This window comes from Chenopodium album, chromosome 17 (genome assembly GCF_948465745.1).
Source record: "Chenopodium album chromosome 17, dcCheAlbu1.1, whole genome shotgun sequence".
Lineage (NCBI taxonomy): Eukaryota > Viridiplantae > Streptophyta > Magnoliopsida > Caryophyllales > Amaranthaceae > Chenopodium > Chenopodium album.
The window spans coordinates 43298306-43315552 of NC_137850.1; the positions used below are offsets into that span (position 1 = coordinate 43298306).

Below are 17247 nucleotides of genomic sequence, written 5' to 3' on the forward strand. Positions count from 1 at the left end.
CCTTAAGGACTAACATGACTTCCAAAACTTTAACCGAACCATTTTCGACACACAAATCGAGACATTAGATATTTAAAAGGGGTATTATAGTCTTTTCCTTAATTATTTTAACTTAATGAAATACTTTTTAACGGTGTTAGTCACGGTTGGGAAAAAGACTAAACCATGGGTGTACCGATGGGAAGGCAAAAATTTTGGAGTGTATCAATGGGAAAAGTCAAAATCACGGGTGTACCAATGGGAATTTCCCAAACAATAAAAGTGTTGTACTTTATTCGTAAGATAACAAATACGGAGTACTTGAATAAAAATAATGAATGAAGATGAAGGAAAAGAAAAATTGATACACTATTTTTGTTACCATCAAACAAAAAAAAAAAAAAAAAAAAAAGAGGGTATCCAAAGTGGCAATGTTTATCTTCCCTTAAAAAAAAATAAAATAAAAAAAATCGCAATGTTGATCTACATAAATCATCAAAGGGGACACTTAAAAATTAGACTTGATCCTAATTAGCCCGACCTAGCTTGAAATTTACCCATATTGGGCCGGCGTGTTTTTTTTTTGTTTTTACTGGGAATTTGGGGCAACCAAAAATTAATTTCTAGTTGTAAATGGCTTGTCTAAAAGAAAAAAAATCTTAAAAAACTGCTATTTTTGGTCTGGTTTAATTTGTCCTGATCAAGCCTATTTTTAATAGGTTAAACAGTTTAAATCACTCCCTCTTACCATCTTTCAAAAAAAAAAAAAAAAAAAAAAATCACTCCCTCTTACCATAATTGACACGATTATGCATAATTTTAGTTATTGCGAAATGAGGATTAGCATAAATAAATAAATTGATTGGGTTTAAAAAAAAATTCTTTGTTTGAAGGATTTAGGGTTTGTTTTGTTCATCATATTTTTGCTTATCAGAATTGACAACCTTATGTGTACGATAATCTATAAAGAACAAATATATCAAGCGGGGTCTTGTTATATTCGTAAATATTGTATATATTTTATTAATGTATACTTCTCATAATTTTACACTGCAAAATTAAAGTTATTTAGCGATAAAAAAGGAATATAAAACGATAAAGTATATTAGAACTTATTATTATTTTCTTCTAATCTAATATGTACTTATCATTTCTGTGGTTTTTTTTTTTCTCTTTTTAGGAAAATATTTATGACCTGATCTAATTCGAACTTAAATTTCATGAAACAAGTTAAAAAACAAAGAATTAAAGTTACTTCATACTTGTATTTTTTTATATCATACTTGTATTTTTTTTACAATTTTATTTTATTTTATTTTTTTTTGCAGAAAATACTTGTTAACTTGTACTATCATGTTCATAATGATTTTATTTGAAAAAAAAAAAAGTAAAACGGTGTCGCATTAATGGGAGTGAGTAGACCGAAGGTGTGAGGTGTGACCTCGATAATCGCTCCAGCCATAATCAAAGAGAGGGGTTTTAGGAGAGAGAAAATTGAACCAAAAAATAAAAAGCAAAAAAGCTTTAAAATCGTGAGAAGTGTTATGATTATGAATTGGTCCGACCAATTTGTTGCTTAAGATTTCCTCTTCTCACTCTCTCTTTCTCTCTCTCTCCTACACAATTTCTAAGATCTCTCTTTATGAACTTGAGCTTAATTAATGACATTTCCCATAAACCCAGAAATTTTTAATTATAAATCGTATTATAATTGACAGAAATCTGAGCTTTCTTTGAGATGCGCGGTGCTTTTTCACCGCTTTTCTCTCTCCTCTTCATTCATCATCTTCTTCAACAACTATGGCTGATGATTCTCTTCTTTCTTTCAAGGTTTGCTTGATTTTTATCATTATTTTCTTGTTTTTATTTGGGTTTGATAAATTATATTTATTGCTGAATCTTGTAATTTTAGTTGTAAAATGACTATTTTTATTTGTTTTTTTTTGTGATTTAAGTATGTATTTTTAATAAAACATGCATTTATACATAAATAAATATATATAAAAAAAATTATTAAGGCATGCAAACAGCACACCTGAAGAACCCAGATCTTTGTTTTGTTTGTACTATACATTTTTATTAGATTCATGAAATCTTTTATTTAGTTTTTATTTTAAAGAATTCAACTTTCCTTTAGTTATGAATCAAATCTGGGGTTTATTTGGACTTAGTTGTTATATTAGTAGTTCAATTTAGTCTATCAACGTGACAATTAATTCCGGACAGACGGAGTATGTAATAATTAGTATGTAGGAAGGTAAATCAAGTAAATTAATTGGGTTTTTATGAGTAACATTTGGGTATCTTTTAAAAGAACAGGAGATTTTGATGAGTAACATTTGGGTGTCTTTTAAAATTACAGGAGATTTTGGTGCCCAAAAAGTCTCCACTGCTGTTGAGGTTGATTGTATTAGTGTTTGCTATGGTATGTGGAATCTACATTTGTTTTGTCTGTCTCAAGCAGTTTAGTGTTAGTACGATTACTACTACCGGGTTTTTAAACGTTCAAGTGAGTGATCGGCCGTGTCCTAGGCCTGATCTTGAAGATTGGGAGGTTCCTTATGTGCATTACCCTAAACCTGTTACTTATAGCAGGTATATACCATTGTTCTGTGTTTTTTGTTGCAAGAAATGATTCGTTGTCGATTTTCAGTCGGACTTATATGCTAGTCTGTTATCAGGGCGGAATGTGCATGCCATCCGGTCCGGTACTTTGCTATATTGTCAACTCAAAGATCAGGTAGTGGTTGGTTTGAGACCTTGCTGAATAGTCACATGAATGTGAGCTCAAATGGGGAGATATTCTCTGTAAAAGTTCGGAGAGCTAATGCTTCGACTATTGTGGAGACTCTTGACAAACTTTACAACTTGGATTGGTTTAGTAGTGCTTCTAAAAATGAATGTACTGCTGCAGTTGGCTTGAAATGGATGCTAAATCAAGTGAGTGTATTTCATTTAGTACTCGCTGTTTTCATGTTTAGTGGATGTAATTCTTGATCATTTGACAATTGAACATCGCAATGTGAATCTGCTACACCTATCTGTATTGCTACATACAAGTATCTATCATTTTGAGAAAAACGACGTTAATTTAAGAGAGCATATAACTCAAATATTTAAGTTTCAGCAAAACTTTCTAATTATCTTGCATTTCATGTCATAAAAAAACAGGTTATCTTGCACTTAGAACTGTATATTGTGACTGATATTCTGGATTGATATTCACCTTGAAGCTTAGATCATTAGATGTTGATGATTCGATGTGGATACTTTCAGTATCAAATATGGTCGTCTACCAGCTTTGTTCTTTGTTCTTTCAGTATGATTTTTTACTTAGGAAATCTGTTTAGTGGAACATTTTCCCCTTCCCCAATGTAACAGCTTGAAATCATGTTCATTTCTGTTAGCACCACTGTCATTGACGTGTGTAGGCTGTATCTTTATCTACTAATGTTCCCACCACTGGCAATGACAAGAATAGGCTGTATTGTTACAACCAAACAATTGAAATATGGTATGGGCAAGTTCATGCGTTTAATATCCAACCCCATTCTTGATATAACTAATACTCTATGTCAATTTCTTTGGGAGCTGCTAAAATGTGTCATGAAGCAACAAGTTTGCAAATTTAATCCCTGAGCTTTTGCCTCTGTTAGTGATCAGGATGTTAGCAGGTTTGCCATTTTGCCATGATTGTTTTGCTGCCCTTGGTTTCCTATTAAGTGGATTGTGGATATTAGGAGGGTGGGGGTGAAGGGTGTGGAGGGCTGTCCCCTGTCCTTTTAGGCTGTGGCCATTTTTTCCATGTTACTTTATCATAGTGCCCGTTGATGTTGTTGTCGATGAATAATGATTAATGAGTGTTTGAGTATTTCATCATTGTTTGTAAAGATAAGGAATCCTCACTGGTTTATTTTACCACAATAAATATGGTAATGTACTTTTGCTTTGTAGAAATAGACTGCCAGGAATTTCTTTGTGAACAGTATAAAATGCCAAACCCTGCAATGTTTCCTGTACCCAAGCTAACCTTTTGTTTTTGTTAGTTGAACCGTGAGCTGTAAAAAGTATATTTTGGTCAATTTATACATATAATTTTGGCAGTTAAAGGGTTATTGTTGCTTGTGTAGCTATTAACAAACCAATTGGATGAAGGAAAAGGGGATTGCTAGAAAGTAGAAACCCTCCATTCTGTTCACTGTTTTTGTTAATATTTCAGCCACTAAGGAACTTGTTTATAAGAAATCTGATATTGGTAAGGTAGCACTGAGCAAATGGAGTATTACATGTCACCACAAATGGAAAATTGTTTGTGATTTGGACTTCTTCCATTATCAGATGCAATTCTTGCCTCATGTGGGGAAAACTTATGGTCTTCTGGAAGACGACAGAATTGGGATATCTCTTAGTGTATGTTTGCCATTAGGTCTAGAATGGCAAATTTTGTTTTGTGCAAAGTGTTGTGTCTTTATTGTCTATAATTTCGCTGATAATTTAGTGTTTTTAAGAAGATGCTTTTCCTTAATTGTGTAGAAGTAGACTTTTGCAGACTGTGATTTCCAGATTGGTAGCTTTACGTGCTGCATTTGGACTCGCTCTCTGAAGCTACTTTTTTTTTTGGCTGTTGATTTTTCTGGGATGTTAGTGAAAAATTCTTGTGCATGCCTTGTACAGTACATGCTTTATTGCTTGAATATCTACAAATCAAAACATACTGGGGAAGGATTACTTTTATATAGCTTTATTTTGCAGTTGTTGGATTTTTCTGGGTACATATTAGAACTTTTTTTGGCAAGAAATAGGCAGCTGCTTTTCCTTTGCTTAAATCTTTTGTATAAATTTCTGTCTGTTAAACCTTTAAACTTATGGACATGATATGTATGCAGGGATTAATGCAGCAGCATGAAGAAATAGTTGATTATTTCACCAAAAAAGGCGTTTCTGTAATTTTTCTCTTCAGAAGAAATCTCTTGCGGCGAATGGTATCAATTCTTGCAAATTCATATGACCGTGATTTTAAGCTGTTAAACGGGACACATAAATCCCATGTCCACTCTCCCCATGAGGTATGGTTTTCCAATTCCTCTGTTCGCACTTGCACAGACAGCTTTGGTAACTTTTGTAGATAGATGTTTATTGGATTGCACGGTAATCTGTTGCAGGCTGAGATACTTGCAAGCTACAAACCTTACGTAAATGCCACAACTTTGATACCAGAGCTTAAGAAAGTCCAACAGATGGCAGCCAAAGCATTAGAGTACTTTAATAGCACCAGACACACATTGCTCTACTATGAGGATGTAGTGAATAACCGCACTGTAAGTCTTCTAGGACTATTACCCCAGAAAGGTTTTTGGTTCAATGTTCATGTTTGAAATCAAACATAAGTAATATTTCTTTCTTATCAATTTCCCTTGCAGAAATTATTAGACGTTCAGGACTTTCTAAGGGTCCCTAGAACTAATCTAACTAGTAGACAAGTGAAGATACACAAGGGATCCTTGTCAGAACAGGTCGCAAACTGGGATGATGTTCAAAGGACTCTTAACGGGACCGAGTTTGAAGGGTTCCTACATGCTGATTATAGATTGTAGACTTCTGCATTTACAAATGTATATAGCTTCAGTTTTTAATCTCATTTCTTCCCCTTCATAGTTCATTGCAATGTCGGCATGGGGGGCGACAATTTTGGTAGCAGAAAATTTGGTCATCAGAAATTTGCAGCTGCTTGACTCTAATTTAATGATTCATTTATTCTTTTCTCTTGGTAGATCCACTTTAATGGAACACAAGTTTTGGCATTCTGTTTCTTCTTGCTGTTCTCACTGCTTTTTGTTTGTGTTGGTCGGTTAAATGACTAGATTGGATGGTAACTGGTGAGAAAGGAGAGTGTTTGTATCAATAGACATTTAATGTGTGATGAAATAAATACTTCCCATGATTTGAATGATTTTATTGCACAAAAGAGAAAGTATGCAATTATTCGACTTTTTAAGTTGGTCAATGTATAATATTTGCTGTTTTGTTACCCCGCAACAACAATTGGGAGGGGACTAGAACCTAATCACCCAGAAGTCCAGAACTGATCCCCGAATCCGAATTAGCCTGAATTAGGTAGAACACCAAAAAAAAAAAAAAATAAATAAATAAAATAAAAATTTTGTGACTATCGAAGGAGAGGTGGTGGTATTGAAAATTATTTATTTTTGGAATTTTGATATATTCTTATTAGACCTCTTAGATCAAAACCTCCTCTTGCTACAATTATAGGTATGAATCTATGATATAGAATAATGTAAAATAGGAAATTTTATTTTATCTTTGTAAATATTATCTCATCATAACAAATTTCCCATAGAGTTAGGACTACTCTATCTTAGAGTTTTATCCTTATAAATATTAAAGAATTTTATACAATCTAACAAAAATTGAAAAACAAAAAACCTAGAAATTCCATCATGGCTACCAAAATTCCCATGGACATAATGTTCACAGAAATACTCCCTAAATTGCCTACAAAATCTCTTATTCGTTTCAAGTGTGTTTCGAAATCATTTAACACCGTTATTTCTAATTACAAATTCATAGACCCTCAACTCAATCACTCTCACAATTTACTCATCATCAAAGGTTTCGACAATGATCTCTACTTGTTCGACTCGGACACCCCGAAATCTTCCGCCATCAAACTACCATTGCCTCCGACTTGTTCACGATTTTTTGTTGGATCGTGTTATGGCTTACTTTGTTTAACCGATATTAATCACATTTTTAGGTTATTAAATCCATATACTCAAAGTTACCATGATATATTTTATCCCTATGATTCTTTCTCCCTTACATTCGGATTCGGATATGATCACGTGAACAAGGATTATAAGATTGCTATACTATATTCTAAATGTGTTACGATTTATAGTTTGAAGGCTGATTCATGGAGAGACGTGGTACAAAAAACGAGGCTTGAAGATTTAGGAAGGTTTTGTGGTTCGAAACCTGGTATTCTCGTCAATAGTAATAATCATTTACTCCATTGGTTGTTTTCGAGTTTGAAAGATAATAATATTCGAATTCATTGTTTTAATCTTCGTTGTGAGCAATGGGAGGAGGATGACGTACCATTACCTGAATACAAATGGTGTGGTATTAGGACTGATCCAGTTTTAGGGGTTCTCGATGAATGTTTGAGTTTAATGGTGACGAATATAGAATCAGTTGATTTGTGCGTTATGAAGGAGTATGGAAATAAAGGGAGTTGGGTGAAGTTATTTAGTGTTTCGCATTTAAATCATGGTAACCCGTTATTACAATATATTCCCTTGGCACGCAGTAGAGAATCTAACTCGAAATTTTTGATGTTGAAGAATTCGTGTGCAATAACGAGGTGTTTATTGTGGTATGATAGCGAGGACAATATATCTAAGAAAATCGAATTCCATGGGGTTACTTGTGTTTCTCAAGCTTTTATGTGTAAACCAAGTCTTGTTACTATAGAATAGAAAGTTTGAAATTAAGTTTTATGGGTGGTATGATCGATTTGAAGAGGATTGAAGGAGGCTTAGGAAATAAACACATTTACATTTATTTATGATTTTATATCTACTAATATTTATGGAGTATTGCGCAAGTTCTTCAAATGTTGTGTTTTTATATCTGCCAATGACATTATTAATAATCATTGTAAATGTCGTATTTTTTTTTTTATAATCATTGTAGATGTTTTATAGCTTGTACTATATTACAATTGCTAATGCTAACTTAGGCCTTTTCACACCAAACCTTCCAACTTTGAAGTTGGGAATTCAATCCCCACTAGAGACACTTTGAGGATGGGGATCCCTTGCCCTTCACCGTCACTTTTAAAGTGTATGACCTGCAAATACCGGAACAAAAAAACCGTGAGGATTAAGGGCTTGTTCTCATTGACTGAACTCAGCTGAACTGAAATGAATATTTTATAAGATAAGGAAATTAGGAGCGGAGCTGAACTGAACTGAATTTCAGCGTAAGAGAACAGGCCCTAAGTATTGTCACGATCTTTCTCCTTATCGAAAAAAAAAAAAAAAACTTGGGCCTTTTTACCAAAGTAAAATTCTACAATTACTGGAAGAATTTTACTTTCACTTCCTCAAGACCTAAAGTAGTTAAGGGAGTACACTTTACAGCTTTACAATTATACTTTTTTTTGAGGAAAACTTTACAAATATACTTGTATAAACTACGATGAGTGAATAAGTAATAATGGTCCACAACTCCACATATTAGCCAACAACTTTAAAACAAATATAAAGACAAAAACACAAAACTAAGAAAATTCATGCAAATCCTTCTATGCTCAATCATGACAGCTTCATATAAATCAATATTATAATATGATTAGTTAAAAAAGAATATAAATAAATTATTTAACTAAAATATAAAAAATTGTGGATCATATTGATTTATATATGAAAGGTACTAAAATGGTGCATGTCTAAAATCAAATAAACTAACAACTTTTATACAAAAGGCGGCCTAAAATAAAGCCAAAAAATATATAACCAAACTTCATTTCTAGCTAGCTTCCTCTGTTTTTCTTGGTCAATTTTATCAATCAGCCCCCAAAAACATACTATCTTTAGTTCACCAACTATATTTATCAAACCCAAAAAAATAAATTAAAAAGCAGAAAATTAAAAAATACAATGAAATCTTAGTGTTATATTTCAACTTTAAAAACATACTTCTATATTAGTAGCAAAAAAAACCAACCAAAAGAAAGTGTGGGTTAAGGAAAAAATGGAGATGAGAGTTTTGACAGCAGAAAACAAGTTACCAGCTGCAGTTGATCATATGAACAGCAACTGCTCAACTCCATACATGAGTGCTGCTTCTAGCCCTCGCCGCCCTCGGCCTCAGCTCGATTTCTTCTTCTACAGCGCTCCCACCAGTCCTCGGTCTTATAATCATCAATCTATGTTTTCTGATGTATATGATGATTATTCAGCTGAGGATATCGCGCTACTGAAGCATGATCATTCCGCGGCTGTGCCTTTTGATTGGGAGCTTAAGCCGGGAGTTGCGAAAAGTACTGGTGTAAGTTACAGCAAAGAAGATAATCAGCAGCATGAACAAGTGATGGAACATGAAAAGGAAGAGTTCGAGTTTGATTTCAGTGGGCAGTTGGATATGATGGTTAGGCCTTCTTTGTCTTCTGCTGATGAGCTTTTTGATGGCGGTAAAATTCGGCCGTTGAAGCTGAAGCCTCCTCCTAGCCTGCAGATCAGTAATGACAGTAAGATCAGTTCAGAAAATCATTCTCCTAGATCTCCAAAATCTGCTATGTCTAAGTTTAAGGACGCGCTTAATGTGTCACCTAAACATAGGAGAAAGGGGTCAGACGAGGATCCGTTTGAGGCTGCTATTCGCAGCAGTAAGAAATGGGATTCTTCTGCGGCTGCTACTGCTGCCGCCAATGACGATGACAGTGTTCAAGATAGAGGCAGAGGTAGAGGCAGAGCTAAATTGATTACGACTGCAAATACAAATATGAATAAAAGAGGAAGCAACAGCAGCAGGAAAGGCATCAGCAGGTCACTGTCTCCTTTAAGGGTGTCTGAATTTGCTCTGCTTCATGAACAACAGTTACAAGAACATCAGTATTCGAACGAAAACAGCAATTCAAGCAGGTTTCTAGGAAGAGGTACTAATACTTCTTCCAAGAAATGGAGGTTAAAAGACTTGTTTCTTTTCAGAAGTGCATCAGAAGGGCATTACAAGGATACTCAATCCTTTTCCAAGAGATGGAGTGTCAGATCATCAGTCACAGGCTCGGCTTCTGGTTCTGGTTCTGGTTCTGTTTCCGAATCAGGATCAGTATCAAAGCGAAGAGGGCAGGCGGCATCTGCTCATGAAATGCACTACACTACCAATAAAGCTGTCTCAGAAGAGATGAAGAAAAAGACTAGTCTTCCTTACAAACATGGTCTATTGGCTTGCTTGGGTTTTAGTCCTATTCTTCCTCAATTTTCCTACACTTTTCCTTCCTCTTCTTCTACTACTCTTTCATGAATTATTTCATTTTATGTTTTGTTTGATTAATTTGTAATTTGGCTATACTGTTTTGTATCTATAGCATCCGAAATTGTTCGTTGTTTTGGCTTGAAATAATCAATTTCTAGTCCAACTTTGTTACTCAAAAGGTTGTTTATTACATTTATTCATACAAATAGTTTTTTTTTGGTACTTACATGTTGATTAATCATAGATTACATTTCTAAGCAAGAATATATGAAAGACAGACAGTTAAAAGGCTTATCCAAAATTAAAACTATGATCTTGATAGGTTTGAACATTCAATTTCAGATTTCATTGAATTTAGACTTGATATGATGAACCAATCAATTTACACAACTAACAGGAGATGAAATATCCTATATACCCTTAATAAGCACTATTAATAATTCACCCCCTTAAGAAATTGGGTAGAATCTTAAAAGATTAGGAATTATTAGCATTGTGGCGATCAAAGTGGCTCTTACATTGTCTTATTTGCTTTGATTCGGTCAAGTACAGGGGCGATCCTGGTCCACAGTAGCCCCGCGCCATGTCTCAATCTCAAGGTGGCCGATGGGGTATCATGTCTAGGGCCCTAGGAGATCAAAGTGATTCGTACCAGTGTACAAGTTGCATTGATGCACTAGGACGACGTGCAAACTATACAGGAAGTTTGGGAGCTGGAGACAGGACGGTGTCACCCGCTAGGCCGCAATCCAAGCAAATTTGCAACGTAGTGCACTAGTGCATCAATGTCAAAAAAAAAAAAAAAAAAAAAAAAAAAGCAAAAAACAAGCCTGATTTTTTCAAACAAAAAGCCAAGATTAGACCCCCAAAAGATTTAGTAATCATTTTGTTTGCTTTCTTCTTTTGACCCCTTTGTTTTTGAGGTGGAAAAAATTTACGCAAAGGGAGTAAAAAGTTGGAAGTATATGGTATAATTCACCCACCATAATGTGTAATAATAGCTGTAGGGATGGCAACGGGTCGGACTCGGAGCGGATTATGCTAAATCCGACTCCGATCCGACAAGAAGTCGGATGTTAAATCCGACATCCGACTCCGACTCCGACATCCGACTCCGAAATCCGACTCCGACTCCGACTTCAATATCCGACCTCCGACTCCGACTCCGATCCGACCCGACTCCGAGTTTCTTTTACATTATTTAATATACTTTGAGATGTTGGGCTATTTGGGCCTTGACAACCCACACCCAATGCCACCATGACCCACACAAAAATTCACTATCTATTGGAGTCGGAGTCGGATAATCCGTCAAAGTCGGACATTTGTCGGAGTCGGATTTTTTTCTCGGATTTTTTTTAGGATCCGACTCCGACCCTCCTCCGACTCGGAGTCGGATTATTTTAATAGAGTCGAACTCGGATTACTTTTTTCTCGGACTCGGAGCGGATTTTTTACCTCGGATCGGGGCAGAGTAGGGTCGGATTCGGACTGGATTGCCATCCCTAAATAGCTGTTTACACAATCAGTACAATAAGTCAATGCAACAAAAGTTTGATTGTATGAATTTGTTCATTCATTGCTTTTAAGAACGCTTGTCATCAATTATCACCAGTTAAGTCTATGATGGTAACTTCAATAATGCTGTCTTTTTACTGTGAATGAGGCTCTACAACTTCAATGCATTCCAATAATGTTTTATAATAGGCATCATATATAGTGTTCTATAATTACTATGGAGTACTATGTATATCATGGAGGAATTTTATGGGAGACATTGGAAATATGGACAGATGTAGCAGTTACGTACCAAAGAGCTCGAGTGTTCTTTTATAGACTCATTTTGTCAATACAAAACAAACCGAGTTTCATTATGAGTTTTAGCTAATCAGTCTAGCATGGACTTGATCATGATTGATCTAACTTAAAAATGTCCAAGTTTGGGCATGGTTTCTAAGAATAATTTTCGGATCAAGTCCGGCCTAAACCGATTTTTTTTTTAAAGTACTATAAAAGGCAGTTTAGATCAAAACCTAAGCAGACCCAATCTGAAATGAACCCTTCGTCGATTGAGACATGGCCTAATCTGACCCGTAACATCATGGAATACAAATCAAAAAGAAGAAAGGGATAGGATGTTTCCCATTGGTCCTCATGAGTCATGAAATGAATGAATTGAAGATTCAAGAAAGAATTTATGGAGTGTATTAAACTATGAAGTCATTTTCATGGTGTTATCAAATGAAAAATGATAACGTCATGAATTAAAAAAAAAAAAAAAAAAAAAAAAATTCCCAGTGTGGGCATCGTGGTCTTGGATCGTCATTAAATAACATGAATTAATACGCAATAACACTTGTCTCTTTACTACTCCCGTAGTCATAGTCGTTGTGTCACTTGTGTAGTTTCTTTCGTTTTCGCCGTCATCTTTGAATATAAAATCCACGACTTGAAAACACATTAATTATTTTAATAAATCCACTATTTATCTGCTCCACAAATGGAACCTCGTGTTTTTTTTTTTTTTTCTACAATACTGTCTTATTGCTATTTAATTTAATTGGCAAAGCTAACGAACGCCCCAGGGGCGATGAATAAGCTAGCTAAAAGTAGAAAAATTAAATTAAAATTAACATTAATTACACCGGTCGACGCGTGATTTTGTCATGCTTTCCCAAATTAATATCATTTTAAGTAATATTTTAAATGTTTATTCAACACCTCGGGGGCGTTCGTTAGCAAGATTCAATTTAATTTTATCAGTTCATATCATTGTCACCTTTACTATTTCAATTACAGAAATACAGAGTATATAAAATAATGAAATTAATGATGTATGTAGCCATAAGGATTGCATATAAACTTTTACAGTTTTACATTACTCAATTTTAATCGGTAAGTTGTTGTCTTGTGTGCTCTATTGTAATGTTGTTTTCATTATACATTGCGTTTTCTGTGTGAATGAGCACACCGTGTGGTCAAGGTTACTTATTTAGTGGTTACTCAGTTGGTTAGGGGTTACTTGGTCAAGGGTTACTCAATCAGGAATTATTTGGTCAGGGTTATTCAGTCGATGGTTATTCGGTGAGGGGTTGCTTATTCAGGGGTTACTCGATCAGGGGTTACTCGGTTGGTTAGAGATTTCCCTTGAATAAGTAATTTTCACCACACGGTGTAACCAACCACATATTAACTCCATTTTTATTTAGTTGACACGTTTTGACTTTAGACTATTCACACACCTCTCTTTGACCGTGTTTATAGGTAATGAAAAATATAGTCATGTGAAATCTTGTTAGATTCGTCACGTTATATACTTTCAAAATATCAACTTTTCATAATTTTTGTTATCGATAATTAAAGATATTAATGATTGAATAAGTGCATTGGTAGACGTGATTAAAGAAACATGTCAACTAAAAAGAAACGGAAGAAGTATAAAACTTTGTGTTCATTATATTTTTTTTAAAAAGAAGTTAGTACGATTGCTTATGCGTTTTACATCTCTAACAAAGTAAGCACTAACTAGCTGATTGATACTGAAATGCAACCTATAATCGTTACAAATCTCGCAATATCTCACTTCCCAATTATTTACAGATCTACTTGCATTCCTAAGCATTAGATACATTTTCGAAATTGATATAGAAATATATGCATTGCAAACGCACACATCATTTGGTGATATTAATAGATGATTCACGCTTATATTTCCATTTTAAATCCTTATATATAACCCTTGTCATTTTCATATCGTTAAAGTTATAAGTAGTACCATCATTTGTTAAATTAATCAACAATTCAACAATGTTCTCCAATACTCACTCTTCGTACTCCATAAGTATCTTTAGACAAAGTCAATTACAGACAATAGTTTTTAAAAGATATGCGAGTATGTGACATCAATTTCCTAACGGAATTAGTACTAATCTACATACATTAAACATTGTATTATGATAAAGAAACCCCAACAAAACACGTAACAAGTTGAAGGAAATAATACATACTCAGCACGTGCAATATATAATTCAGAGTAATTAAAAATTTATAATTCCATACTTTGGTAAGTAGTTAATGAATTTAGTTCCAATTAAACTTTTGACTTGTGAAAAGAAAACGCATCAAAAACAAACAAAGCAACTCCCCAAAGATTTTCAAGCCAACTTTATAGCGTAAAAAAGTCATCAAAAGTTAGGTTTACAACTTTATATTGCTACTAACATTCATCTAATCTGTAATTAAATGTTAATTAGTCAGTCATCATATATGAATAGTATAATTAGGCTTCCCTTTCCTAGAAACTTGATGCTAATTTCTGATTCTATTCATATCTTCAAGTGGGTTATTTCATAATCATGCCCGACTAATGCGCCACATCCAATGATGGGCGGAAAATATGTTACACTTTTAACAATCACACTATTTTTCTGCAAAAGAAAACATAGAAAATAGAAGAAAAAACAGCATACCATGAGAAAAGATGCCATTTCATTCATTTACATGCAAGTCAAATGTGTTCTTGGCATACAATACGAATTGTTCAACAGGGGGCCTAGTAAAGGGCCCAGACCCAATAGGGTGAATTGGACAGGCCCAACTAGGTTTGAAGTTACACGTATCACAATTTAAATCCAATGTATGATGCAAATTCTTGATCTAGGGGCGCTAACTGTCTACCATGATATAGTGCACAACCATTATTATGATACAGAAAATACAATTTCTGATTGTAGTCCTGAGAATGTTCAACTAATCATGGATTATTCTAGCAAAAACTTTTAACCAGGGACAAAAAAAAAATAATTATTACTTGCGTAGGATCTTGTGATGTTGACATTAACGTTCTGTAACAATTTGCAGTTGAAGTGTAACTGCATCGTACTCTGTAGTAGGATCACGAATGACATCACTGATCATATGGTCCAAGCAAATTCATTTTTACTTCCATTGTCTTCCAATCAGCCACCCTCACCTCTAGCGCAGCCATTTCTTCTCGGGTACATGCATAAATCCTATTTTTTCTCAACTGGCGTTTTCTACTTTTCAATCTCCCACGTCAAGATACAGAGGACCATGCCAAAGCATTATGTTCAGGTGCAAGCTTGATTATCCAAGTTAGCATCGTTTTATATAGATTGTGCAGCTCAGCACTCCAAATGCACTATAAGAACATCAATAAACAAGGATACAAGGAAGTGAATCCTTACAACTGCAACCATGTCGCAGAAGAAGCCTACAAACATATAGGAACAATATATAAGGTAAAACTGGTAAGGGAAAACAAGAAAATTACATAGCAGGCCAGAGAAAAATAAGAAAATGAGTCTCAGTGGTTATAAACAAGTGGTTTTGTAAGAGACATCAGTTAAAATAGATTTTTAAAATCCTCCTTATAACAGAAAGGTGACTGGAGAATAACACTAATGTGCATCTAACAGATTCTAGCAAAGTTGTGTGGTCAAGAAACGAGGTTACATGCCTCCTACTAATGCAATCTGTACAAAGAAGCTTCAGAAGCTCCCAAATCAGAGCTTATAGGCTGTCCATTCTCCTTAATCCAGCCAAGATTGAATTTTGTTATATCTCATTTGGATGGAACAAATGGGCAGATTACAAGATTCAGATTCATATATGTTACAGTTCCCTTTACATATACACAGCTAAGTGTTTAGACAACAAATACGTAGAATTCAGTCAACTCTTCATGGATTGACTCGAATCCATGCACATTATAGTTTTCTTTAAGAAATATAGCCTAAGTGAATACACAGGCCCAAAAGTTCAAAGAAAATCTTACACGAAAAAGATTTTTACTTCAAGTCTCTACCTTTTCTTTCCAATTTCTAAAGTGTCTTTAAAAACTAAATCATGTGTTTGTGTGAGTGGGTTGGAGGGGGGGGGGGGGGGGGGGGGGGGGAGAAAATAAGAAGTTGGAATATTATAGGCTGTAATATGCACATGCTCCATTATCTACACTTCAGTGAAACTTTAGGTCCGTTTGACTGCTATTGCATTTTCATAACTTTTAAACGGTCAGAGGTTGTTCATAACAAACCAGAAACAGGGTTTCTTCTTATATATAGGTAATTTAGTCATTTGAATAATCAATCCTATATCCATTCCAATCAACCAAGAGAGGTTACATAAAAAATTTAAACCTAACCTATGGTCTGTAAATTAGTTTGCTCAACTTCACTCCATTCATATAGCCTTAATATTGTGCCAAGCCCTTTTGTGAAAAACAATAACAAGGTAATACGTAGGAAAACCGGTTAGCCTTAAGAAGCTTGGAGGATTTTGGCAGCCAAGAGCTAGAGAAGCAAAAAAAAGTTAGAGCTGGAAGGATCCTGTCGATATAGGTACTATGAAGGCAAAGAAAAAGAAATGGACAAAGGCCTTGCACAATAAACTGATTTAGAGAAGATAGAGATCATAACGTTTAATTGAGCAAGATCTGTACTACCAATTTGAAAATGAGTGGTGACTTTTGACTTGTACCATCCATGAAATCATTTAAAAAACTGCATACAGTTTTCTGTCAAAAACATTGAGTGATTAGCAGAGAAGGCTAGATGAGGCATCAGATCCTTTTTTTTTTTCGGATGGGAAAATCTAGATGTTAGGTGCAGATTACTGGCATAGTCAACGCTTCTTTTTATGCTTTCTATTTGAGGTAGTTCAAGAATAAATTTTGTATTTTGTCTGTAAACATTATTTGAGATATATTCCCTCCGTATTATAAATTGATGCTTCCGCCTATTAAAGTAGGAATATTGGTGCACGAAAACAGATGGAGTGTATACATTTTCGATGGGCAAGCACTTGCAACCATACTGACCCTCACAAATCTGCTATGCAAGCAATTGAAATTCCCTTTTAACATTGTTGAACACAAGTTCCAGTGTTCCACAATTTAAACCGAGGAATATTCACATTAACAGCAAAAATATTGTTCTTGACTAGCAATGATCTTTGGGATGCAACATACAAAAACCATTATAATTTAGAGGAAGGCTACATATTCAAGATGTAAAAGCAATAATTGAGAAACGTAAACTCCATAGCTAAACAATAACCTACCTTTTTTTCAGCAAGTTTGGAGGGCAGAAGCTGCGATCAGTTCCAAAGAGTTAAAGTTGTAGGTGTGCACTGTTGTTGTCCTGGTTGATCCTTGATAGGGCACTGTAGATAAAAACAATAGCAATTTGAATACTCAAATACTGTATCTGGCACACCACCAACAGCTCATTAAGGCGAAGACAACAA

General features: G+C 34.6%; 2 protein-coding genes across 2 annotated transcripts; both read left to right on the forward strand.

Annotated features, from left to right (window-relative positions):
- The first annotated feature begins 1464 nt into the window (after positions 1-1464).
- On the forward strand, positions 1465-5823 carry LOC145588078 (uncharacterized). Its single transcript, XM_081644726.1, has 6 exons — positions 1465-1809; positions 2342-2574; positions 2661-2919; positions 4866-5045; positions 5142-5297; positions 5400-5823. Exons 1-6 carry the CDS (start codon positions 1780-1782, stop codon positions 5571-5573), a joined length of 1032 nt encoding a protein of 343 aa, XP_081500852.1. The 5' UTR covers positions 1465-1779; the 3' UTR covers positions 5574-5823.
- Positions 5824-8545: 2722 nt separating this feature from the next.
- LOC145588079 (uncharacterized) lies at positions 8546-10203 on the forward strand. Its single transcript, XM_081644727.1, has one exon. It carries the CDS (start codon positions 8758-8760, stop codon positions 10027-10029), a length of 1272 nt encoding a protein of 423 aa, XP_081500853.1. The 5' UTR covers positions 8546-8757; the 3' UTR covers positions 10030-10203.
- The last annotated feature ends 7044 nt before the right edge of the window (positions 10204-17247 follow it).

What these genes read in the sequence shown, in the direction of transcription:
- LOC145588078 (XM_081644726.1), top strand. Translation starts at nt 1,780, where the DNA reads ATGGCTGATGATTCTCTTCTTTCTTTCAAG. An exon ending in ATTCTCTTCTTTCTTTCAAG is followed by an intron (nt 1,810 to 2,341) that starts GTTTGCTTGATT and finishes TTAAAATTACAG; the next exon opens with GAGATTTTGGTGCCCAAAAA. An exon ending in ATGTAGTGAATAACCGCACT is followed by an intron (nt 5,298 to 5,399) that starts GTAAGTCTTCTA and finishes TTTCCCTTGCAG; the next exon opens with AAATTATTAGACGTTCAGGA.
- LOC145588079 (XM_081644727.1), top strand. Translation starts at nt 8,758, where the DNA reads ATGGAGATGAGAGTTTTGACAGCAGAAAACAAGTTACCAGCTGCAGTT.